The sequence below is a fragment of the Lampetra fluviatilis genome, chromosome 28, assembly GCF_964198595.1.
Source record: "Lampetra fluviatilis chromosome 28, kcLamFluv1.1, whole genome shotgun sequence".
Classification (NCBI taxonomy): domain Eukaryota; kingdom Metazoa; phylum Chordata; class Hyperoartia; order Petromyzontiformes; family Petromyzontidae; genus Lampetra; species Lampetra fluviatilis.
Window position 1 is genome coordinate 6733436 of NC_136302.1, and position 27043 is coordinate 6760478.

Sequence of the window (27043 nt, forward strand, 5' to 3'; positions counted from 1 at the left end):
GCTCGTGGGCAAGTGAACCACTGCCTTCAACATCTGCCAGAGGAATGGTAGGAACCGTCCGTTTGCGAGAATAATGGCTGGAACGGTGAGTGTAATGAAATGCTCGATTGGTTCACACTAATAATACAAACGCTCATGATGAGTGCACGGTTACAGCCACCAACATCGATCATCTCTGGGGCATGGCCCGTGGCAATGCTGGAGCCGCCTGCTTGCCCATGAATGTGAACACCAGCTCGCCGCACATGCTGGAATATTTGAACTGAAATGCAACTGAATATTGTGAGGACGTAAAATGAAAGTCAATATGAACTGCATAGAGCAGTAACATAATTACACTATGAGCAGTCATGAAATAACCGATGCAATACTGTTCTATGTTTGGGCCTATTCAATTCACTTCGAAGTGACTGCTCGCTAGAGACGTCTATTGACGGATGACTGAATTACAATCCGGAATCTGTAAAAATCACCATCATCGTCATCGTCGTACTCATATTTACGCGTGGAAAGATGTGCGTTTGTCATTTCGTTTTATCTCAAGAAGCGCCAATAGGAGAACGAGACTCTGTGTACACGGTCGCCTTCCTGCAGTGGCAAGACGGTGCCATCGCAGTCGATGTAGAGTAGTCACATCACATGGACAATTCTATTCCAGCAAACAGTACGACGGACACAAAAAACGGATTACAGTTACCGCAGTTTTCACTTTGTGGCAGCACGTGCAACGCACACTTTAAATATTTTTTTTAAATTTGTTACAAGCGTCAAATCAACACGGCCGTGCGTTGGTGGAGTTTCCATCAGGCTACCTAGCTACGCCCGCCGCTTTCGACCCCAATTTCATGACCTTGGTGACCGGCGAGCCGATGCCAATCGGCACGGCGCTGCCACTGATGCTGCTGACTACCACGCGCCTGCCACTCTGCGGTTTCGACCGCCTGTTGCCGGGGTACACGGCCGAGGTGTGGAACGCGTGGTAGCTGTCGCAATGCTCCTCCAGACGGTGGCTCACGCACAACAACGCCAGGAGCATGGCGCCACACGACATCGCCGCTGTGGGCCACATCATCCACTGCAGCAGGGCCGTGGAGTCGATGGCCGTGCGGTTGAGGAGCGCGTCGTCCTGATGCACGCGGGCGTTGTAGAAGCATCGGAAGGGCGTGTGGTTGAGGGCCTTGAAGGACGACCTCAGCGGGTCGATCACGGCGTGAGCATCGACCTGGTCCCGGTAGCAACTGGGCAGGAAGTAGCACTGCGGGATGAGGAGGAGGAGGAGATGGTTTAGCGTGGGAAGAGAATGACACCGAAGGAGAGTACGCGTTGGACGTTTGATTTGTCCTCTTAATAATAATTGTAATAATTTTAATTTTATTTTTAGGTAATTAAAATTAATAATAATAAAAAAATGTTTAGGTAAAAATAAAATTAAAAATTTAAATGTTTAAATTAAAATTAATAATTGTAATTTTCTTTTTTGCCTACGTGACTTTACAGAAAAACCTAAGAGTATGAATCCTTGCAGTCACGAAAGCTTCAAATCTAGAATTAGTTTGATTTGTCCGTTTAAACGTTCGCGACGAAAGCACTGAGCCACGCCGTTCCATCTTAGAATAGGGTGGTGATAAAATGTTGCATCGCTGGTTTTGCTGAAAATCCCACGGAAAAAAAATCTTAACGGACGCTATACCGCTTTTAATCCTATTAAGACGATTTGCTCTAACACACTTCCATCCAATTCCAGTTGGAATGGATGTCGCTAAGGGGTTTCTTTGCGAATGTCAAACAGATTTTTCAAAACGTCCAAACAACTTTGCTTCGGTAGCGATAAAAGTGTCGGTTAGTCAGTAATCCGGCTGTTCATCATTGAGCTGTACCGATGTGTGTCCAGTATGGTGAACTTCTTTCGCACCGTACGTAGCCAATCGGAGGTGCGCTGCGCTTTCAGGTCGTCGCGCGTGTGAGTTTTTGGAATGATTTCCGACGTTTCGCCCCATGTGACGGGAAGCTATTTCAGGAACTGTGCTACTTACTGCCCAGGAACTGAAATAGCTTATTTGTGGCAGCTTCCCTCGTGAAATAAATGTTCTTGAAGCTCCCCCGGCGCTCGGGTAAAAAAATATTGGGGACATTGTGCCAAACAACACGTGGCAGCACAACCGGGAAATACATCCTGGTGGAGCCACCGCCATCAACACGGCACACTCAACACAAGCTCACAAATCGTGCATTGGTGAATAAAGCCTCAACACATTCATCAATACAGACTGCGTTCAGAGTAAAAGTACACGATGGCCGACGTTTCGGGGGCGATGGCACTTCTTCACAGCACACAGGCCAGAGAGGTAGAAAGGCCAGAGAGGTAAATCATATGGTTGGAGGAGGAAGGGGGGGGGGGGGAAGTAAAGTCGAATGAATATTTTTTTAAAGCATTCAAATATTACTACGTGACTTTACCGAAATAACCAAAGAGTATGGATTCCCGCAGTCACGAAAGCTTAAAATCAAGATTCAATCAAATATTGTTTTTTTTTTGTCGAGAAGGAGGCTAACCTGTTGGCGATGATGATTAACGAATCCACGCAGGCCTCCTTGGAACCTCAACCTTGAAAGTGTGTGTATTTGTGGTCGACTTAGCCTTAAAACGAGTACCTGCTGCGTTGTGTAAACATCGCCACGCGGGAGACAAAGGCGACCTGACGTGGTGCTGGCCACCCACCCACCCCCTCGTGTGCCGTACCGGCCATCATCGGTGCTCGCCAACAGCACTTGCCCCAACAGTTTGTTACGGTATTCTTGGTTATTTCGGTAAAGGCACGTAGATAGAAAAAACAATTAAAATTGAAAGTTTTTTTTCTCTCCGCCTGATGAAGACCGCTTGTGTTGCGATCAAAACATCGTGGGTTTTTTGCTTTTATTATTTTTAATTAATTGTAATTTCATTTTTATTTTCTATCTACGTGACTTTACCGAAAGAACCAAGAATATGAATTCCTGCAGTCACGAAAGTTTTAAGTCAAAATGTATGTTACGGCTATACGGAGGGGTTATTTGTCTTTTGTCTCTTTGAATTTCCATCCTGGGCTATTAAACGTCGTGAGTCGGTGTGGCCCTTTGGCAGCCCCCTTGCCATTTAGTCCGCTCCTCTTGAGCGAGGGTGGCGCGCGCACCTGCGAGCTGGAGGATATGGACTGCTCGTCGCGATGCAGCAGGACTTTGCGTCCCCACGGCGTCACGTTGACGTAGACCTGCAGGCACGGGTAGGTAGAACGGCCCTTGCAGTAGGGGCCGCACTCGAAGGCGCAGTCAATCCACTTAGAGATCTCGGCCGAGATCACCGTGCAGTTCGCCTCCTCGCTGCCCTGGCTGCGGAGGAAATCGGGAGCACAGCGTTGGCACGCAATGGTCCGACCGTGTCCGTCCATTATGAAGATCGCACTCGTTACGCACGCACAAGGTGCTTGCCACGAATGAAAAACCACAGTGACTTGCCGATCTCGTCAAAGGAGCACGAAACATCACGCGAACTCATCACTGCATCGTGCGCTTTCAGATGCGCTTCTGCGGCAGTCTGGAGCGCTCTTCCTTCCGATATTAGGAAGCCACTGGAGCAATGCACTTTTAAATCATCTAGAAATTGAAAGCTAATTTATTTAGAACTGCTTTTTGTGTGTGTTTAGTTTATTGTACTTCCCCCGCACCTCTTAATTAGCACCACCCCCGGTTAGTATCGCTCTCTCCCTCGGTGTCCTCTCCTGCCTGGGAGGGCAGCCCTTCTCCTGAACGGGCACGGGTGGCCAGCTTGGTGACCGGGGGCCTGGCTACGTCCAGTGCGAAAGAAGTTCAACATACGTCCATAACATACAAGGCTCCCTGTTGAATTTCCGGACCGCAACCAAGGCACGTGTCTCAAGTCGCTACGAAGGAGACACGTTCCGAACTGACCACGATGGGAAAATAAATTCAACACATTTGTCAATAATTGCCTCAAAAGGAGATAAATAAACGCATGTGACATTTAAGGCAAATGGTGCATCTTCAGTGCACGCTTGTGTGTGCTTCGTAAGAGGGGCAATTGCCTGAAATGTAAACTATTGATTTGAAGCTTGCGTGACTGCAGGAATCCATACTCTTTGGTTCTTTCGGTAAAGTCACGTAGGTAGAAAAATCATAGATCACGACGTTTCGATCGCAACACAAGCGGTCGTCATCAGGTGGGACAACCACAGCACGATTGCTTGTGTTGCGATCGAAACTTCGTGATCTATGATTTTTCTACCTACGTGACTTTACCGAAAGAACCAAAAAGTATGTCAACTATTCTATACATACTTATACATCTTCCCTCCCCTTTTATGGTAGCGTTGTTGACAAACGTGCCCGATTGTTGCTGTTTGTGCTTGTCCAGCACTAACCAATGCAGCTTTACCAAATAATTTGACCGAAATAGGTTCCATCTGCTTCTACGCATATACAGGTGTGTTAAGGCTCGTTGCCGCCGTGTTAATGGCCAGCACAGTGAGTGGGCTTGCAACCCAGAAGTCGCGCCTGTTCGATTCTTTCTCCCGGCATGGCAGTTGCAACAATTTTGGCACCTTTCATGAGTGACCTCCCGCCTCTGTCCGCCCACCCAGCAGTATAAATGGGAACAGCCCACAATGAAGTCCAGCAGCAACAGCAGCAGGGTCGTGTGTGGTGGGGGTGAAGTGTGGGCACCGCCACCTCTTCAAAAACGTCTGACCAGCGTGATAAAGTAGATCGACCCTACTCTCCCCAAGGGGCTCTCGAAAAGTTCCTTCTCGTGGGGGCGCCCTTCCGCCAGCAGTGGCGCGAGCAAGCAATTGCGGGGCTGCGCCATTACCTCCTCGCCGATTACGAGGAACGCACGGGTGACGTAATGGATTAAAAATGACACGGTTATAACCTTAATATGAATTTCAAGGGGCACTACATTCTCTGTTTAACCAGGGCCCACAATTTACGATAAGGACAGCCCCTCCCCCCTTAAATGCATGATTCAATGCACGTATCATGAGCGTAAAAATACGTTTTAATCAACAACTTGCTTAATTATTCACAGGATATAAAAAACACATTTTAGTTGTCTTCATGTGCAGGAATTTGGTGATTGGAGACACCTACGTGGTACACTTGAAACCCCAGTTTAACCATGGCCAACTGCCCAGATTTGAACACATGATCTCTCAACGGTGCTGATGGAATGCTTGGACATGGGCATGCAACATAGCAACGTCATCCTAGGACCCCAATGCGCAATGCATGGTAAGCAAGAAACAAAAAGAAAACCAGGACAACTGACCACTCTAAAGAGGTAAGGCCACTTTAAAGAGATGCTGCATCGTTATGAGCTACAGTTGTAATTGTTGTTGTAATATCTACATAGACTATGCATGTACATGCGTAAAGACAGTGCGTCAACTAGGAGACGAGTGGTGACAGCAGGATAGGGAGAGTGAAGGGATAATTGCAAGCTCCAGAAAGGTTCGGGAACTTGCCGGAGAGTTCGAGAAGGAAAGGCGACCACAAGGGCGGGGGTTGGTCACGCCGGAGATAAAAGAGGGGCGAGGAACGAGGTTCGGGGCTGTCTGGTGCGGACTTGGGACCGTCGTCGCTGTCTTCTCGTGCTGACTGTCTTCTCGTCCTGACTGTCTTATTGTCCTGACTGTCTTATTGTCCGGACTGTCTTCACCGTCTCCACATCGGCACTTTCGTGCTGCCGCCCTCCTAAGCCACGTTAAAGTTCCATAAAAATAACCCTCTACAGTTCGAGTCTGAAGTCTTTACACTTGCACAAGAGTGAGATGGATTGTGGCATCACGGGACAGTGAGCGATAGCGATTGGGTCAGAAGTATTTTCATCCAGTAGTGGCTAAACAATGGCTGACAATAATGATGATGATTATTATGTGAATGACCACAAGGGCGGGGGTTGGTCACGCCGGAGATAAAAGAGGGGCGAGGAACGAGGTTCGGGGCTGTCTGGTGCGGACTTGGGACCGTCGTCGCTGTCTTCTCGTGCTGACTGTCTTCTCGTCCTGACTGTCTTATTGTCCTGACTGTCTTATTGTCCGGACTGTCTTCACCGTCTCCACATCGGCACTTTCGTGCTGCCGCCCTCCTAAGCCACGTTAAAGTTCCATAAAAATAACCCTCTACAGTTCGAGTCTGAAGTCTTTACACTTGCACAAGAGTGAGATGGATTGTGGCATCACGGGACAGTGAGCGATAGCGATTGGGTCAGAAGTATTTTCATCCAGTAGTGGCTAAACAATGGCTGACAATAATGATGATGATTATTATGTGAATGTATTTGTATGATGTTGGAAATGTGTGTGCGTGATACGGTAAAATAAAACACACCCTGAAATAAGGTGACCGAATTTATTGAAGGGCTCGAATTTATCGAAGGACACCCGGTGAGCTGGCAGCCCCTCCCACTTTTACATAACCACGCCCAGGCAACCGCCTAGCACCTCCCACACAGTGAGCGGATTCGCTCCTTCTGCTGGCGGCCCCAAACACTACAGCTCGTCTCATAATAATAACAAAAAAATGTCAACTTGTAGCAACCCAGTTTTCACACTCAATCTTTCAAGACAGGGAACGTGACTCGGAGGCACGAAAAACTACAGACAAGCGGCAAGGCAGCCAGCCAGGCGGTGCCAACAATTGGGTCGAAGTCTGCGGGCCGGAATAATATGAAAGCGTTATCGGCCAATGAATGCGTGTTTACATGTGGGAGTAAACCGTAGCACCCGGAGGAAACGAACTGGAACAGGTGGAGCCCACATTTGCCGGTTCATAATCTCCTGGAAAACCAGGATATGGCACCTTCTCGATGCCCATTGGAAGAAAGTTTCACAGCATTTGTGCGATCCAACAAACCTCGCCTACACGGTGCTGAATTACAGATGTGCACCACCATCAGGTAGCCCCACCCACTACTCAGGTAGCCCCACCCACTACTCAGGTAGCCCCACCCACTACTCAGGTAGCCCCACCCACTACTCAGGTAGCTCCACCCACTACTTAGGTAGCCCCACCCACTACTCATGTAGCTCCACCCACTACTCAGGTAGCTCCACCCACTACTCAGGTAGCCCCACCCACTATTCAGGTAGCCCCACCCACTACTCATGTAGCTCCACCCACTACTCAGGTAGCTCCACCCACTACTCAGGTAGCCCCACCCACTACTCATGTAGCTCCACCCACTACTCATGAGTCGAGCATGAAGGCATACAAATACTGAACTCGGGACAACATCCCAATTCTCACAAATATTTCATGGGGACCAGGGACAACGTTTCTGAAACCACCGGGCCTGTCCCGACGAAAGCAAACAATTTAGAAGCATGAATCCCTGAAACGTTCCTGCTTATCGATCGACCAACATCGTAACAGACGCACCCGTTCATTATGGGCCGGAGTACCAAGGTCCCCACGATGAAGTACATGATAATTGAGATCGCCACCATGATGAGTCCCAGCAGCATGGTACGCATCTCAGCGGCGGTCATCTGCTCCTTGATGGGAGCCTTGACCCTGGGGGCGACTCTCTCCATCTGTTGCTCCTGTACCAGCTGATTGATCTTCATGCTGTGTGGAGAGCATCATAAGAAGAGACATGATATTCATCTTCTTGGTTCTTTCGGTAAAGTCACGTAGAAGGGAAGTAATAAAATAATACAAATAAAACATAATAAAATTATTCTCACGACGTTTCGGCCACAACGCAAGCAGCCGTCCGTTTTTTTTTCATGCTTCACCTGAGGACGGCTGCTTGCGTTGTGGCCGAAACGTCGTGAGAATTATTTTATTATGTTTTATTTTTATTATTTTATTACTTCCCTTCTACGTGACTTTACCAAAAGAACCAAGAAGATAAATCCCTGCAGTCACGAAAGCTTTAAATCGAAAAATACATGATATTGTTATTATGAATATAAAACACATGCGAACAGCCATTGGGCGAAAGCAACACGTCACGTATGGTGCTGGTCACATCACCCACTCGTACATCACGCCGACCTTAATACGTGCTCGCTAACAGCAATTTCCCCATGGCTATAGTGTGGATCTTCGTCTTTGGGTGAATGTGAACCCTTCGGTGATCCTCCTAGTGGCGTTTGGCTAAGCATCGAACAAAGACGGGCACTGCATCGGGCGCTTTCAGATGCGCTTCTGCGGCCGTCTGGAACGCTCTTCCTTCCGAAATTAGGAAGCTACTGGAGCTATGCTCTTTTAAATCATCTAAATTGAAAACTCGTTTCTTTACAACTGCTTTGTGTTTGGTTTGTTGTCCTTCCCCCACACACCCGATTAGCATGGTTGGCTGCGTACATTGCGAAAGTAGTTCAACATACATACATATATACATGAGAGTGCTTGTTTGTCTTTGTCGAGGCTTGCATCGTGTGTATGTTGAACTTCTTTACGTAGCCAACCATGCTAATAGGAGGTGCGGTAAGGTATGCCAGAAGACCCGAGTAGAGGGCGCTGTGAGAGAGAATAGCGACCTTGAACCTGATCCGGGCAGTGACCGGGACATAATTGAGTGATTTGAGTGCATATCACGTCAACACGCCCACTAACATCTGTTGCTGGAGGCACTTCAGTTTTCCACTTAGTATATCGGGAAGCCATTGAGTTGATCGTCAAACTGGTTGTCCCATTGTGAGCTTTCCCCGTCACATGACAGACGAGGTGAGTCGGCGTGTCCGTGCTCGCGACAGTGCACAACAAATGGTTCCGCAGTCGCTTAAAGTTTGTCGACTTTCTTTGTTGCTGTCCGCATGAGTATGGCGTTAAAGTAGGGTGCTACGGTGGCGAGATGTTAACTGGCTCACCCTGGTATGCAGGAGGTCGTGGGTTCTATCCCAACCCTGACACCTGCTGGGTGGAGAGGGGAGGGTGGGGAGGGGCTGGGTGGGGAGGGGAGGGTGGGGCTAGGTGGGGGGGGTGGGAGGGGTGGGGCTGGGTGGGGAGGGGCTGGTCACCCCGTGGTGCCCTTATAAAACTCATCGTTTAACCTACTCACGCCGGCTTGTGCCCGCCCTCACAGGCGGGCATATTTGCGAAATACACCACGCCGCCGTTGACCCTGGCCATTGACCGAGCAACCAAACGTTCCTACCTGCTCCCTCCGCAGGAATGTGTTTGTAAAACATGAATAAATGGTCCATCCCATGTGTTAGTGAATTTTTTAAATATTTTAGGCAGGAAATGAGTTTTCAAATTTTTATTTTTTTTCTGGGTTGGGACCCCCAGACCCCCTGGAAGATTTGGTCCCCCCCCCAATGTTTACTCCATGGCTATGGCCTTGGTAGAAGCCAGCGATGGACAACGCTTGGCTAAGTGTGGTGGAATTCAATCGTTGCCCAGTCGGAGTACTTTGGATGTACATGAGTTTAAAAGAAGATCATTGGACCAGAACCAGCGCTCCAGTTTAGAGGTGCAAACTTCCCGGGTTCTGTATATTTGGAGCAGCAATTATGACTGCGAAGAGCTGAGTATTACCGGAAATAGGTGCGGCATTGGACAGTGAAGCGGTCAATGCGGCGGTCGAATGGCAAAAGATACGCAGCAAAAGAGCATAGATATGACAGCGGTCAACGTGGAAACAGAAGATGAGGAGGTTCCAACCGATACAACAACTTCCACCTTTTTATATATATAAATATATCACACCAAACCAATATGCCGTGGTACTCCGCACTCCTAGTAAATGATAATTCTGCCCAATGTGTTTGAAGAACGTTACCAACAATGCATCATTGAGATAAAAAAAACACATTCCTGCGGAGGGAGCTGGTAGGAACGTTGGGTTGCTCAGTCAATGGCCAGGGTCAACGGCGGCGTGGTGTATTCCGCAAATATGCCCGACTGTGAGGGCGGGCACAAGCCGTCGTGAGTAGGTTAAACGTTGAGTTTTATCAGGGCACCACGGGGTGACCAGCCCCTCCCCTCCCCACCCAGCCCCACCCGTCCCACCCTCCACCTAGCCCCACCCTCACTTCCCTACCCAGCCCCTCCCCACCCTCTCCTCTCCACCCAGCCCCACCTCTCCCATTTTTGGATGCACGGACGGACACAACAATCCCCTGTGGGCTGGTGTAACCAGGAGGTTGCTACCAGTATAACCGCTCTTGTATACTCGTCTGCATTCTATGCCACTATCTTGCACACACATCCATCACTTGTTCAGACTGTGTTATGTCTACATAATGTATAGCACAATGTGCTATAAATTATTATACACAAATAATATTACACACACAAATACAATATTACATACAAATAATGTGAAACACAAATAATATCGATTAGTTGGTAATGGTGGTGCGTCGGCAGTGATGCAAAAGTACAATATTTCTTGCCACATGTACCTGCATAGTTTAACACGCAGGCTTTCGCGACCAAAATCATCCACAATAAGAGGTTTTTTTCGGTTAGATCGCGCAAAAATATAAATGTGTCGTTAAAACCCGCCACCACCCGACACAGCCAACTAGTAAGGGTTGTCACGTAAACAGAACGTGCCAATTCGTCACGAGTACAGCACGCCGGTGTGTTGGAGAGCCACATTTATATATTTACGCGCTCTAACCCAAACAAACTCTATTATACCTGCATAATTGATCATCTGCAGCATAGTTGTAACTGTCAACAACACATCATAGCACATATATTTAAGTGTAAAATAGCTAGAGTTCTATTCGTGCAAAAGCTTATTTGAGATTAGGCTGTGTTATACTCTCATATAATTGAATACAGTACAGTATTAACAAAGTAATATAATATATCTGTGATCACTCACACATAGACGTAGTGACGTACATTTAAATAATGTTGTCATTAATAGACGACACAATACCACAGAACTGAAAAAAATTATTTCACAACAAACAACTGCTGAAAATAACCCCCTATTAATTACAAACGTGTTCATATGTGAACTCTGCCGATTAGAATATATCCATTGCCTCGCATAAAAATACATCCCTTTGTCAATCCACTGCTGAAGCACTTAGCACACGATTACAATAAATTAATCAATATAAATGAGGACAAATACTTTGGTTCAACACGTAGGCTTTCGCGACCAATAGTATTAATAATTAAGGTTTTTGGGTGTGATCGCGTAAGTATAAATGTGCCGTAAACCTCCAACACCCGACACAGCCAGGAAGGTTTGTCACGTAAACAAACGTGGCAATTAGTTACTACTTCAGCCCACCGGCGTGTTGGAGAGTAAATCCACAACATTTACAATTTGAGTTAACGACGTTTTGCTGGAAATTACATCCAGCATCATCGGGCGATATGCAAATCGCCCGAAACACCGGTGGGCTGAAGTAGTAACTAATTATCGCGTTGTTTACGTGACAAACCTTACCGGCTCTGTCGGGTGGTGGAGGGTTACGACACATTTATACTTACACGATCTAACCCACACACACATTTATACGCGATCAAACCCAAAACCTTAATAATGGACAAATACTTTACCCGATTCCGAATGGCGCCGTTGGAATTGGCTGGATGTTTGTTTCCGACTCCATGGCTGCTGCATTCGTTGAGTAACAACAGAGGGCCCAGCACGGAATGGAACTGCACGGCGGTCTCCCGCTCACCGTCACCCTCCCACGGCGCATCCGAAATCATTATATCAAATAACCAGCGCAGTGGCACATTTTGATGCGATATAAAATATTCACGTGGAGGGCCACAGATTCCATAACACAGCGAGCATGTTGTTTCAGTCGCGTTTCATTCTCATTCCCCGTTGGTTTTGTTGTTGTTAAACAAGGCTATTCAGACGCTGTCTCCCCGACAGACCTGGTCTTCACCTGAGGACGGCTGCTTCCGTTTTGGCCGAAACGTCGTGAGAATTATTTTATTATGTTTAATTTTTAATATTATTTTATTATTTCCCTTCTACGTGACTTTACCGAAAGAACCAAGTAGAAGGCTAACCAGGCTCTGTGGATGTCGCCCGCGGGTGTGTAACATACACAACGTAAGAAAAGTTTTTTTTGGGGTTAGAGCGTGTAAATATAAATGTGTTGTTAAACCCGCCACCACCCGACACAGCCAATCAGTAAGGCTCGTCACGTCAACAGAACGCGCCAATTAGTTACTACTTCAGCACACCGGTGTGTAGAAGAGTGAAACTCACGACGTTTACCATTTGAGTAGTACGACGTTTCGCTGGTGATTACAACCAGCTTCATCAGCCGATGAGCCAGACTCGTGATGAAGTCTTCCTGTTTCGGTCTTAAATAGACTAAAGGTGATGTCACCACACAACGTGTAGCAAAACAGAGCTGCAATTAATGGCCTGGCTTGCAAGCTTGCTTCATTTGTATTTGAAATATTGTTTTCTGCATCACGTTTTCCTGCAATACACTACCGTCCGATGACAGGCAAGGTTCGATAATTGTACTTTTGCCCATGAATGCTGGCTACAAGGCGCTACATAATGCATACAATGCAATAATTAAAAAAATCGTAATTATTTACACCTCTTGATAAATTCACTGCCGGATGAAGGCATCCAGACACGGCCATGGGGGTCATTTGGCCAGTGCTGGTTAGCGAGGGCGGTGGGTGGCGGGGTCAGAAACCATTTCACGTACCACTTCGCACTGACGTGAGCCATGGCCTGGAATCAAACTCAGCTCTCCAGATCCATCGCGCAGTGCGAACACTCCGAACCACTGCACTCCGACTCCCACGCAAGACCGCGGTGTAAACTACTCACCTGGCTGAAGGAGGCATCGAAGACGCTTGGGTTTTCTTTGCCGTGCCAATGTCTCTTAAACTCCAAAACAATCTTCTTGGTTCTTTCGGTAAAGTCACGTAGAATGGAAATAATAAAATAATACAAATAAAACATAATAAAATAATTATCACGACGTTTCGGCCACAACGCAAGCAGCCGTCCTCAGGTGAAGAACAGGTCTGTCGAGAAGACAGAGTCATTCAGACTCTGTCTTCTCGACAGACCAGTCATTCAGACTCTGTCTTCTCGACAGACCTGTTCTTCACCTGATGACGGCTGCTTGCGTTGTGGCCGAAACGTCGTGAGAATTATTTTATTATTTTTATTTTTATCATTTTATTATTTCCATTCTACGTGACTTTACCGAAAGAACCAAGAAGATGACTCCCTGCAGTCACGAAAGCTTTAAATCGAAATCCAAAACAATCCTTAATCACGAGACAAAGTCATCATATCTGGAGTGGACCACCCGGTACCTACCACACTGCACCGGAGAGAACTCGACGTGAAGCAGTCAGGCGATTTGATGGTCCAGCACTTACTGATTCACTTCACTCACTCGCTCACCCGTGGTCATTCACCTCCTCGGCACTCTTCTCTCGCTACTATACCGTGGTAATTTACCGTTACCCCTGAACTTGGCTCGTTCATTTCCCCCCATCCATGTCGAGGACTCGGGTCTCCCACACTGACAGTTTCAGCTCGTCAACGCAGTGCAACCACCACACTTTGCAATTCTCTCCCATCACTTATTTTTCCAAACGCTTACAATAACCTTACTCCATTGCAGCAACGTGTTGACTCTCGCCTATTACAACTTTGACAGTGCTGATCGTCGCTGGCCGCTTTATATTTTTGGGGCTTTGTGCTTGCGCTCAACAACCGCGTGAAAAAAATATTTACACACAAAGCACTTCATCTTTGTTCATGCGTTGATGTTTGTGTAAGGAGCTGACTCGCCCAATTTGCGTGAGCACCTGTGAAACACGTGGGCCATTTTATTGACGCAATTGATCCGTTCATTGTTATTCTCCGTATGAAGTGTTGGCTATACGGCGTGCGTCGCTTGTCATCTTACTCTCTCCTACAAAAGAATCGCGCACATCCACAGCCCTCGTTGTCAACCCACTGCTGGATGGGGCCTCCCCACGCCAATCAAATCGTGCCGGATTGTTTGACTATATTCAACCCAGCTGGACTGCAATGTAGGTTGAAGGCAGGGAGGGGGGGGCATAAAAGTACAGTACAGTAATTAATTTTGCTGCACTGCCTTTCTGCTGCCCACAACGTAGTTCCGCAGCCTATATCAACTGTTATGCATGGTGGTTGCCCTTCCGAGCACGATCATGGCTCAAAATCCTGCTTAGCTTCCAAGATCTGATGAGATTGGGTGGATTCTGGGCAATTTCGGTTAAACGCCATATCATTATTTGGAAATATTGTCCACTTGTTTTCATCATCATCATGATACCGTTTGTCCCATTGACCATCACTACCTGTCGATCCAGGTCCATCTTGCAAATTAGACTATCGCGGTCTCTTGAGTTCTCACCTGGTTAAACGTAACAATATAAACTCTTAACTTGAGAGCCAAAATGAGCATGACGACGAGCCGCTGTGCACACCGTGGCAAGACTGCACCACCTGGCTGCATTGGGGGCCACAATCATCCGGAATTAATAATTTTGCTTGCACAAAATAATAATCTGCGTTACTCTTAGGGCTTTTCGGTAAAGTCACGTAGGTAAAAAATAAATAATAAAAATAAATAATAAAAATAATATAAGAAATAATAGAAATATAATAATTAATCACGACTTTTCAGAAGCAACACAAGCTTCCATCTTCAGGTGGAACAGTCACAGCACATTTGCTGTATCAAGTAATTGTGCTGTGACTGTTCCACCTGAAGACGGAAGCTTGTGTTGCCTCCGAAACGTCGTGATTTATTATTTTATTTCTATTATTTCTTATATTATTTTTATTATTTACGTACGTGACTTTACCGAAAAGACCTAATAGTATGAATTCTTGCGGTCACGAAAGCTTCAAATCTAGACATAATCTGCGTTGTTGTTGCGAATATGGGAATGCAATCACCAATAAGGAGAAAATACGCCTCCTTTCCATACGAAATGTTTTTGTTATGTAAGAATACTGTAACTTGCTTGAATTAAACTAATGCTGAAAACATCATTTCCAGAAGACTGTGTGGCCGATGTGATGTCTAAAGCCATGCTTTTATTTTTTTATATGCAGGGACAGATATATATGGGAAGCAGACGTAGTGTCTGTCGCTAGCAGACTTCCCAACCAATGATTGTGAATAAAATAAAATCTGTATATGGCGAGACAACCCATCTTAACAAAGAAGTCAGCGCAGGCTGAAAAAACTCGAGTTTCACACAACACAGAGAAACGTGTACAAAACGCACTCAGCCTTGTGCATTAAGAGGGCCACGATGCATTTCTTCGGGAACTGTTGATGGTTTTTTTGCACAATGCACAAGGCTAGCTGCTTCTTGCACACGTTGCGTTGAGACTGTGATCAGGGATTGAGGCAGGAATCCATCCCGTGTGTGCCGAGGCATGTCAGAGCATTTATTTCCTTCTTGACTCGGAGACTAGAATCCTGCGCAGGGCGCATTCGTGTGGGAATACAAGAACAACTTTCCATGCGATCTTCACAATATTCAGCAAAGGCATTACAATATTATGGTCTATTTTACACCAGTGGTTTTCTGTTGAACACGCCTAAGAGCTATTATCACGCATATTTCATTTTAGTTTTCGCTCATTAAACACTCGCTTATTATACACACGAGACACTAATTATGCTGCCTGTGGTGTAATGGTTAGCACACCGCAATTGCAACCCAGAGGACGCCGGTTCAATGCAGTTTTAACAATTGGCAAGTTTCTTAAATCCATCACCGCCACCGCTAACCCCACTTGCAATACTTATGGGGACACCACAGTTGATTTATCGGCAGGTCGCGTGTGGTGGCGTAAAGTTGTGGTCCTCTTACCGATCTCCAATCATGTGGCCACTGTGGAAGAGGAGGCTAAAATGCCCTTTCAAGGCGTTCTCTAGAGCTGCCTCTGGTGGAGGCTCTTCTGCCAGCACTGGCACGCGTACGCATGCACCTTTTACTTCGTATCTACACTTGCTTATTTGATTTAGTTGCCCAAGACCAAAGCAGTCTCTGAAGTTAAGCCGGATAAAGCCTGGATAGTGCTCTGATGGGAGACTGCCGGTGAGTGCCAGGTGTTGTTGGAGTGGGCTGCGAGGTGGCCAAGAGGTGGTGGCGTGGCGATGATCACAAAGAAGAGCTGTCGTTATTTTCCAATGCAGTAGAATCACTATTGACAACTCCCTGAGTGCTCGTTGAGATGACGACACCTTGAGTGCTCTCTGAGATAATGCGATGCAACGCGATGACAGTTCAAAGTGGAAATGTAATCTTTCTATGACATTGCGACACCGATAGCACAAGTGGAATAACATTGGGAATTACAAAGCATAAAATGCATAGATACGACCGAAGGAAAAAAAAACATTCAACTCTGCCCACAAGTGAAATTCATGCCTGAAAATGGACATTTCCTCCGAACATGATTTCGAACCGAATCTCTGGAAAACACAAACGGCGCATCACGGCAAATGCACGTGCTTTTCTCCCTTGAGGCTGTTTCCCACAGCGCGGAAAGACACAATGGCTATGCCAGCCGAGCGCAAAGAGGCCCGGCTTTTGGACCTGCCGCTGCCACCACCCCCGCCGCCTCCGGCCACGTCGCTCCTCCAGGGACGCCGAGCGACCGGACGCGCGGTGTCGGAGTGTGCCTTGCGGCGGTGCTGAATCGTTTGTTTGTTCTCGCACACGCCCGCCAGCGTGTGACTCAAGGCCAGGAGGAACAAGAGTGCGGCACCGATGGCCACGGCCAAGAGGGGCCACAGAAGCCACTGCAGCAGAGATTCGGAGTCGCTGGCCGATCGGCTAAACAGGGCGTCGTCGTGGTGCACGCGGGCGTTGTAGAAGCATCGGAAGGGCGTGCGGTTGAGGGCCCTGAAGGACGACTTCAGCGGCTCAATCACCGCGGTGGCATCCGCGTGGTCCCGGTAGCACTTGGTCAACTGGTAGCACTGTGGGGAAACGATCATCGGCGCTCCGTTTTCGTCACTGTCACTGTGCTTCTTTGCCCGGGAAAACCTCTCTCGATCTAAAAACGTCACTTCAGGAGGGGCCTAACAAAGGCTTTGCAGTAGGGGGCGATGTTGCGTTGTGTAATCTCAATTGAGTAATTTGCAGGTATTGTAATTTGTGAGCATTCGGATGCTTTGGCAAATACTAGTTACATTGTTTGTTTTTTTTAACTATCGGAGGAAACTGTAGACCCAGGAGGAAACCCGTGCAGAATAGGAAGAGAACATCCAAAACAATTCATGCAGAAAAGCACGAGGCACACGCGTTACCCCTGTGCCACCCTGCCACACAGGCTGGATACAGAGTAGGGATAGAAAGATTCCACCACTCCCCACACATCCACGCACCACCAAGAATTGTCATAAGTATTGGATTCTTGACCCTAGCTGTGTGGATTCTCCAATATCTCTGCATGGGGATGTGAGTGTTATATTTTCCGTTGAGTGAGTTTTTCTGGGTAATACGGTTTCCTACCACATGCTAAAGATGCATAAATAAAATGTTCCAAATATTCCGATGCAGGACCCTCCTGAAAAAGAGTCTTGAGACACATTTAGGTTTTCTTAGTTATATAAAGGGCATTATTTTTAATACTAAAAGTGCGCCTAATTTGGCACAAGTGGTATGGTGATATCACTGCCACTTAGCAGTGCATGACAGATGTTGTTGTCTGTGTGTGCATAGCTTAGAACTATGTTTTCTTTGTCTCTGTTCTAAAAAGGGCAATTGTCCACAATGTTAGCTTTCTGCGAACATATTTTTGGTCACAAATCAGTGTCAATAAAGATGATTCTGATACTTCTAGGAATGTGTGGAGACTGTGTGGAGTTACGACTTAAACCGTTGAATCCTTGCAGTGCAACGCCTGTGTCCGTATTGTTGAAGAGTAGATCATTGTGCCACCAGTGAGGTCACCCTCGGTCTTAACTTGAACACTTTGGCCTGCCACTTTGGAGGTCCTGACTTAAGCACAAGCATTCTACCAATGGCTCTTTGATTCCGAGTGAAGTGAGGATTTAGGCCATCGATCCTTGCAACGCAACGCCGCTTTGTCCTTCTTGTCCCAAAGAGAAGACTATTCACCCATCGACGAAGCTTAACCTTGGTATTAACCCCAGCACTTTAGGGTGTCACGCTCGACGGCTTTGACTTAAGCGCAGACATTCTACCGATGGCCCTTTGCCACTGGGCGTCAACGACCCCGCCAAGAAACCCTGACCCCTTTGAGTCTCGTTCTCGACCAAAACACCGATCAAGCACACCCCCCCTCCACCCGCTACCCGCCCCGTCTCTCGAGCGAGGCTGGCGCGCGCACCTGCGAGCTGGAGGATATGGACTGCTCGTCGCGATGCAGCAGGACTTTGCGTCCCCACGGCGTCACGTTGACGTAGACCTGCAGGCACGGGTAGCTGGAGACGCCCTTGCAGTAGGGGCCGCACTCGAAGGCGCAGTCAATCCACTTGGGGATCTCGGCCGAGATCACCGTGCAGTTCGCCTCCGTGCTGCCCCGGCTGCGGAAGAGAAAAAGGAAGGCGCAATCTAACTCCCCCCAAAAAAACCTGTATTATGAACCGTTGTCTTTGTTGACACTGATTTGTGAGCAAAGATGTGTTCCCAGCAGGCTAACGTTGTGGGCAAATTACCCTTTGAAGAACAGAGATTAGATTGTTTTTCTGATGAAGGAAGTGCAGACACAGACAACAACATCTGGCACGCACTGCTAATTATCTGTGATATAAATGTACCGCTTGTGCCAAGCTCGGTGCACTTTTAGGCGGCTAGGTAAGACATTCATCCTGCAGTGGATTGACCATGGGTCAAGATGATGATGATGGTGATGGTGGTGGTGCATGGCTGGGTGGGTGACGTGAACGTAGGCGGCTTGGTAAGACATTCATCCGGCAGTGGATTGACCATGGGTCAAGATGATGATGATGATGGTGGTGGTGGTGCATGGCTGGGTGGGTGACGTGAACGACGTTTGTGTCTAATGTTGACAAAAAAACACCACACGCCACAGCACACACACACGGTGGTGGTGGTGGGGGTGGTGGGGGCCTTTGGGCGCACACCGCACCCGTTGAGCAAGGGCTGCACGACGGTTATGGAGAGGATGAAGAACACGGCGATTCCCAGGCCGACCATCGCCAGCGCCAGGAGCACGACTCGTGCCTCCGCCGCCGACAGCTTCACGTTCTTGGGCTGGCGGCCCATTCTGGCCGGAGCCTCCTCCTCCTGCTGCCCGCCAGCATCGCCGAGGTCCTCGCGGATGAGGATTCTGCGTGTCCGTTGCGCGGCACGCAACGGGGAGAAACAAGGGCAGCCGTGGTTTTGTGTGCTCGTGGCGCTTGTTGTTGTTGTTGTGCAAGTTGTGGTCCAGTGTTTTTAAAAAGATAATTATGCATTTCATAATTTGCCTTCATTTTAGCACGGATGGCTACGTACGGTGCGAAAGAAGTTCAACATACATGCGTACACGAGTCATAATGGTGAAGTGTAATGGAAAAGCACCAGCGAGTGAGTTAGTGTCCCACGCAGGGGGTGAGTGTTATAAGTGGAAGAGACACAGAGGAGGGGTGATCCTACCTGGAGTGTTGTGGTTGTAGGAAAATGCTGGTTGTGAAGGTGTGGTGTGTGTGATGGACAACGTTCCTCCATAGAGCCTTAACAGACTGTTGGGGCAAGTTCCGTGAGCGAACACCTATGAAGGCCGGCACGAGGGGGAGTGTGGCCAACACCACGCCAGGCCGCCTTTGTCTCCCCAGTGGCAATGTTTACACACCACACCACGTGCTCATTTGAGGCTGGAGTTGACACAGGGAAGGTCCAGAACCGGTTCAGATAGAATCGTCACTGGTGGTGGTCATTAGTGGCATAAACCGCCACGTCACCGCTCCCCACACTACAGAAAACTTAGGCCGATATGCAGGCGCCGTTGAGTTATATCTATTGGCCACACATTGAGTATTTCGATCATTGCATGGCCAGGTTTTTTTCTGCAGGTTCACCGAGTAGTGTACACGTTTCTTGCATTGTCAATGGAGATAACCGCAGACGTAATTTGTTGAAATTTGGAATTTGAATGTCTCTCTTCCCGCTTCTCGCGTGGATTGTTCTCCGGATCCTGCGGGGTTTCCCTTCCACATTTAAAATCAACATGCGCCTATAGTATTTGTGGTTGCTATGAATTTACACTTGACAAGCCACTTCGTTGAACGATCATTCGTGGCCAGGTTGCTTCTGAGAAAGAGCTGCACGACTCCGTGGGCCTCACCTGTTACAATAAAAATAATATGATAGTTGAATACTTTCAAGTACAGAAGCCTTTTTTTTATAAAAGCATCATTCAATTATTTGTAACTCACTGCACCGACACCATCGAATTCACATTCGTTGAACACATTTGTTTAATGTATACGCCTTACGAGCAGAGTGGCTGTTGGAAGGGCGCAAAAAACATCGACGGTCTTAGATTCCACAACGTACGAACAGGGCACGTCAGCAGAGCCATTACTCACGGCTAAAAACCTGCCTCGCGCCTTCACGCTGCAATGAAACCAAGTTGACAGGCGTGTTCAACAGTCTCGTGCCGCCGCTTCTGTTGTGACGCTTTCAAAACGCATCGTCTAATAACGTACAAACTCGCAACGTTCACGAACATTTACATTCAACACGGTGCACCCGCCGCTATCGGTGGGTTTCATCAATGCATCCGTCAGTGTAGGGACGATGCATTTGCCAAAAGACAAAGCTCGTTAACCGAGGAGGTTACATGTCTGCATCTTTCGTTTGAACAGTTTGAAGAAAAATGTCTCACCCAATTCCCAAGCGATTAGCATCGATGCTCTGGAGTTCCACCGGTGGCTCCATAGCTGTGTCCATGTAGAAGAGCCACAGAGGATTTGACCACAGCCCTTTGCATCCACATCTAGACAGCAAGCAGTCCGAAAACACTACATTTCTGATATTTGATATCAAACTCCACGAGTGCTAAAATATTAACTCGATGCGGACAGTTTCCCGTATCGCGTGTACACTCATTTACACACACACGCACACACGGAATGTTGTTGCGTTTTTCAAACTCTTAACATCGTCATCGTCAGTGGCAGCTGTGATAAATCCACTGCTGGATTATGATCAAAAGTGTTTCTAATTTCTGTTGCCGGATTCATGCGTTTCTCATTCTGCCTCTTTCCAAGTATGCATCTCCACTTCCAAACATGCATCTCTCTATGTTTTAATCAGAATCGTCATGATCTATCTTCTGCTGCATGAATACCTATCCAAACCGTCGGCATCTCTGACGAATCTGCGAGCTGATTTCATCGCTCCATCTCTTTGAGGGATGCTCTGTCAGGTGTGTCTAACCCTTGGCTGCCACACCCTCATTATTTTTGTTACCATTGGCCCATGATTTAAAATACAACGTTTGCAAAATGTATAGGTGTAATTCTGCATAAGTTAATATCGATGTTTTTGTTTTCTAAACGACACATGCATCGCATTACGACCAGGAATCTATGTTTTTCGACGTTTAAAATCTTGAACGTCTTCATGGAATAACATGCCCCACCCAGCCACCAGAGGCCGCTACAATCAACACAATTATAAAAAAAAAATCAAGAATCGAAACGAGACAATCCATAAATGACAACATAGGAATATGTAATTTCCAAGGTGACTCATGGCTGTGGTTACCACAGTGTAAACAATGCATTTACTTGAGTGGTGTCTTCGTATTATCATTTCACAACTGACAAAAACAGGGACCTTTAATTTCCTGGAAAGACTTACAGATTTCCCGGGATAACTGCCTCAACAAGAGGACGATCCGGGGAAAACCAGTACAGGTGGCAACCCTACGCATGCCATATCAACGATCGTTAATTTGACGGGGTAACGTACCATTGGTGGACTATCAGAAGCTGTATAAATGCCCACTACTTACGTAGTCCAGTAGGACCTCCCCCCCAAAAAACCACCCAGAATACAGCGATTGAATTGGCTTTTTGCAGAGGACTATACTCGCAAACATCTGCAAGAACGGTGACAATCTCCATGACATACGCGACCTATGGCCCAAAAAGGTGGCCCACAAAACTGGCTTCTCACCAAACAGGTTTACGGATGTATGTGATAAATTGGAGTACGCATAAATAATAACTGAGCTAACTCAGAGTCAATTAATCAGCGTCATTTGATGGTGGGGGGAAACCTCTTGGCAGTTTGCCTCGGAGTTATTATTAAACGGTCAATTTTAAACAGCATGGCCATTTTGATTCTAAAATAGTTTCACGTCGCTTTGAAAAGAATTGAAATAATTTAGCACACTTGGCTACATACACTGCGAAAAAAGTTCACCATACGTGATGTATATTTACAGGGATATACATATTTTAATCTAACCATTGCAATTGAATGTGTAGTTATCTGTACAATGTCATCATCATTAACATGAACATTCGGTATTTATCCACTTCTGCAAGAACGCTTCTCAAAGCCCAAAGCCGATGTCATTCCTCATGGTCAAATGATGCCACAATCCATTTCATTCCAGAATGAACTGATCATCCTATCGCTCCATCTATGTGGTGGACATCTACTTTTATATTTGTTCTCTCCCTTTGGCTGCCATTCACCAGTTTCATATATCAGCCACCAACCCTTCTAACAATGTGTCCTGCCAGAACCAACTTTGCTTTTCCTAACAGGCAACTTGAGATCTCGAGCTTGCATTATATCTCTGAATCACGCTCTCTTGTCTCTGTATCTCGCTGGGCGCAGTGGTGAATGTCACGGTTACAGTGAAATTCATTTAAAAAAATTGGTTGAATTGGAGTTCAAATGAGTTACAAAACTAAATTTTCACAAAAATAATACGGTAGTGCATGTGTAAATTATTGAATTTACACCATATAGATCTTTATACGAGAACAATATAAATAATCGTTTATTGTATGAAATATTGAATTTTAAATCTATCGTGATCAAATAATGAAGTATGAATTCAGGATCTTCTGACAAAAAATTTTTATTTTGAGGAAATAATTTGACAATTTTCCATTTCATTTTATTTCAATTCCTTCTTCACAATTACATATTCGGGTTTTCTTTGAATTCCTTCACGACCATATGCTTAGAGGAATAAGCGTCAATTCAGACTGACATGGTGCTTATACACTCACGCCCCCTAACATTAACAGATTAAACGGATGCCCTACTTATATTCTTTTGGCTGCATTGCAGAGCTGCTGATATGACATTAAAGAAAGGAGAATGCAACTTGAAATACATTAACAAAAAATTGAAACTCGGCTTTCATGTGCCTCTGTGCATCATCTAAGTGAATGGTGTATGCCAAACGGCTAATGTAATTAGGTAAGAAAAGTTAAACGCAAGCTGAAACTTTTTTTATATTTATTTTAACGCGATAACGTTTTCACTTAAACCGTACCTCCGATATTTACAATGATTTCATTCGCAAGAGTAGGCCATCGTGCAATTGTGTCAAAACCAAAGTCTTAAATTTGAAAATCACTCGTGACTATATTGTATGCATATATGCCTCTTCCTTAAAAACATAGATAGTATAACTGTTTTTTCCAGGGACAACCTCATGTGTAAATCTGTAATGATTGCCACAAACGTACAATCACCATACATGACGATAATTGTATAGCTCCAAAAGCCTCAGAAGATATATATATTAAAATATCTTTGAGGAAAGAGCAGCATTATGTGATTTAACATGGTTTTAATATTTGATAATGGTTGAGTTAGGGGGAATGCTAAAGTGTGTAGAGGGCATTTAAAGGTTGTGTCGCATGGAGGACAGTGTTACATAATTACTGTATGTGCGTGATGAATTGCGAATGTAGCACTTTACCAATTCCCAGTGAATGCAAATTATTTTAGATTCATGACATACAGTAATTACATTTATTTCCAGAGCATGCGTTAATTATTCCTGGCAAGAGGCATACGTTATATATAAATTTGGTTTAAGGGGTAATGTCACAGCATATTGAGGCAAAATTTCGTCATATCTTACTTTCAGTGTGATAGTTTCAGGCGAGTCACGTGTTAAACACGAATATATATAACCGCCTAAGATAGTATGAAAATAAATATTCTATTTAAATATTAAAGATGGAAAGAATCACGTGCACTATGGTGGCTTGTAAGTTATTGTGGTACAAAGCATACGTGCCATTTATAGTAAGAGCAATTGCCTTATAACGACAATCTAACTTCATTACGATGATATATATTGCAGCTCCAAGGGATATATTCACAAAGGAAACATTATCACGACGTGATGATTCACAAAGGAAGCAGTTCACGTTACAGCGCTAAGCAATTCAAGTAAAATATGTGCATAGCCACCACCAGATCACCACAGCTATCAGATGTGGGAAGCTAAGTTCAGTTGAACCTGGGTAGTAGGTGGGTTTGTCACCACCAGGCCTTGCCAGGTGTTGTAGGGGTGAGGATGAGAGATGGCAGTAGTGAGTGCTACCAGAATGAGAAGATTTATACTGGTAGGAACTTCCTGGTTACACCAGCCCACAGGGGATTATTGTGTCAGTCGTGCAGGGAGGGGCTGCGTGGGGAGGGGAGGGTGGGGAGGGCTGGGTGGGGAGGGGCTGGTCACCCCGTGGTGCCCTTATAAAACTCAACGTTTAACCTACTCACGCCGGCTTGTGCCCGCCCTCACAGTCGGGCATATTTTCGGAATACACCACGCCGCCGTTGACCCTGGCCATTGACCGAGAAACCCAACGTTCCTACCAGCTCTCTCCGCAGGAATGTGTTTGTTATAGTGGAGGGATCCGATGAGCTATGAAGCTCTTTGTCACAGATGTCCTGTCGGGGCGGGTCAGAACGTTACAACAAGAAACAGTGCCAAAACACGATAGGAGTGCAACGTATAGGAAAGGTAAACACATTACTTAAACAAATATCCAATTAAAGCGACCTGGCCACAAATGATAGCTCAACGAAGTGGCTTGTCATCACGTGGAAATACATAGCAGCGAAATAAGGGGCCGTCCATAAATTACATCACGCACCTAAGGCGGGGGTGGGGAGTCAGACATTTGAGACGATGTGTGACGAGGGGGGGGGGGTTGAGAAATGTGACGTCACATCAAAATGCGCAACTTTAAATAAACGTAGACAACACGTTCTACTTAATTAAATATACTTTTTAATATATTTTTTTTTATCCTACAACATCAGAGTGCAGCGCCACATTAAATACGCACTACAATGACAATAGTTTAAAGCGATTTGAAGCATGTTTTTTTTGGGGGAAGGGCAGAGCTTTGTGACGTCATATTTGAGGAGGGGTCTGACTTTTTGTGACGCCGTGTGACGAAGGGGGGGGGGTTAAAAATCGTCCAAAATCGCGTGACGTCATTTATGGACGGCCCCTAAAATAAAAATCTAAACGCGTGTTTCTAAATGTGGAGGAAAGAACCGAAGAACCCGGATTTAAAAAATCGACGCGACCACGGGGAGAGAGACACCGCAAACTCCAAATATACATACTCTTAGGTTTTTTCGGTAAAGTCACGTAGGTAAAATTAAGTAAATAATAAAATAATAGATATAATAATTTTATAAAATAATAATTATTGTATTTCTATTATTATTTTTTACCTACGTGACTTTACCGAAAAAACCTAAGAGTATGAATCCTTGCAGTCACGAAAGCTTCAAATCTAGAATCCAAATATACAGCAGGCGTCGGGGTCGGGATCGAAGCCCCGACCTCCTGGACACCGGTCGTATCCCCAGATAGTTCTCTCTCACATGAAGTCAAACACATAAATGGCATTGGCATATTGTTGAGACTCATCAAAGCATTCATGGTTAAATAACCGGCATTTAAATTATTTTATATACAAGCTATGCACACATAGTATTTTTTTTATTCTCCCAAATAATGATAACTTTCATCCGTAAGTTGTCAAAATATGGCACAGTAATGGATAATTTCCGAAGGAGCGTTTTAAGCCACACGCTGCGAATTATAGTAATTATTGTTCAATTTCTGATGCGGCCGTTTGGGTTCAGACTCGCGACCAGCCTGGCGTGCATGCAGTCTCACTTCAGTTCGCAATTATGAGTTCAGATGAAGTCAGTGAGAGAACGTCATGAAATGCCATTGTGAATGTACTCAGCTGCAACATCACAATTCTGGCTTTCATAAAAGTAGCATTACAATGATTGATGCTAATACATTTAATTAAAACTCTACGCATTGAGTATCATTTACGTACAGCTGAAAACGTGTGTCAATTAAACATATACAATTTGATTATCAGCAATGATCAATCCACGGCTGAACGAAAGCCTCTCCCATTCGCTGCCACCTGCACAATCTTGCGACGCAGCGTTCCATCCAGCACCTGCGAACAAACTGATTTCATTGCTCCATCTCCTCGATGGAAGTCATTTGGGAAGCGTTCTATTCCCTGACATATAATATGGTAGTTTTTTTGTTAAAAGCTGGCATGGTAAAGAACAAACAGACATTGGTGGTGTAGCGTTTCGTGCACTGTGCTATGAACATGCTATGTATAACTTCTTTCCCACCGTATGTAGCCATCGGTGCTAATCGGAGGTGCGGTGGAAGGATACCAAACTAAGCACAAACCAATGTAGTTCTAAAGAAATGAGTTTGAATCTCGATTTAAAAGTGCATAAAACCTGAACTGAGTTGTTTCCCCAGGCATGACTGCCATCAGTGGCAAGTGACATCTGAGCGGGTCTAATGATACCGCCCTCTCCCAACCCCCCACCACGGGTTCACAGTGCAGTGGTGGATGGAATAGTGTTGCAATGGCTATGCACCGCATAATGAACCCTTCGACCAGAGTTCAATTTCCAGTCATAAATAATATAATTATAAATCAGTAATATTTTTTAAACTTATTTTAAAAACACGCTTTCATGAAATGTACTCGTAATGGCAGAACTCCACGACTCTAGGAAGTGGCCCCGAAGCTTGCCATAACGT

The 27043-nt window shown here is 45.9% G+C and overlaps 2 protein-coding genes across 2 annotated transcripts; both read right to left on the reverse strand.

Annotated features, from left to right (window-relative positions):
* Positions 1–808: 808 nt before the first annotated feature.
* Positions 809–7541, reverse strand: LOC144942660 (calcium-activated potassium channel subunit beta-3-like). The gene is made up of 3 exons (XM_078869458.1): positions 7432–7541; positions 3171–3366; positions 809–1255 (listed from the first exon to the last, which is right to left on the reverse strand). Exons 1-3 carry the CDS (start codon positions 7539–7541, stop codon positions 809–811), a joined length of 753 nt encoding a protein of 250 aa, XP_078725584.1.
* Positions 7542–16463: 8922 nt separating this feature from the next.
* Positions 16464–20895, reverse strand: LOC144942846 (calcium-activated potassium channel subunit beta-2-like). The gene is made up of 4 exons (XM_078869852.1): positions 20831–20895; positions 19091–19291; positions 18329–18524; positions 16464–16952 (listed from the first exon to the last, which is right to left on the reverse strand). Exons 1-4 carry the CDS (start codon positions 20893–20895, stop codon positions 16464–16466), a joined length of 951 nt encoding a protein of 316 aa, XP_078725978.1.
* Positions 20896–27043: the final 6148 nt, after the last annotated feature.

Excerpts from the sequence above, each read along its gene's own strand:
- LOC144942846 (XM_078869852.1), bottom strand. The coding sequence starts at position 20,895 with ATGGACACAGCTATGGAGCCACCGGTGGAACTCCAGAGCATCGATGCT. Across the intron at positions 18,525-19,090 it reads GTGCAGCCCTTGCTCAACGG|CCGGGGCAGCACGGAGGCGA; the intron begins GTGCGGTGTGCG and ends TCTCTTCCGCAG. Across the intron at positions 16,953-18,328 it reads CCATATCCTCCAGCTCGCAG|TGCTACCAGTTGACCAAGTG; the intron begins GTGCGCGCGCCA and ends GTTTCCCCACAG.
- LOC144942660 (XM_078869458.1), bottom strand. The coding sequence starts at position 7,541 with ATGACCGCCGCTGAGATGCGTACCATGCTGCTGGGACTCATCATGGTG. Across the intron at positions 3,367-7,431 it reads CTCCGGCCCATAATGAACGG|CCAGGGCAGCGAGGAGGCGA; the intron begins GTGCGTCTGTTA and ends TTTCCTCCGCAG. Across the intron at positions 1,256-3,170 it reads CCATATCCTCCAGCTCGCAG|TGCTACTTCCTGCCCAGTTG; the intron begins GTGCGCGCGCCA and ends CTCATCCCGCAG.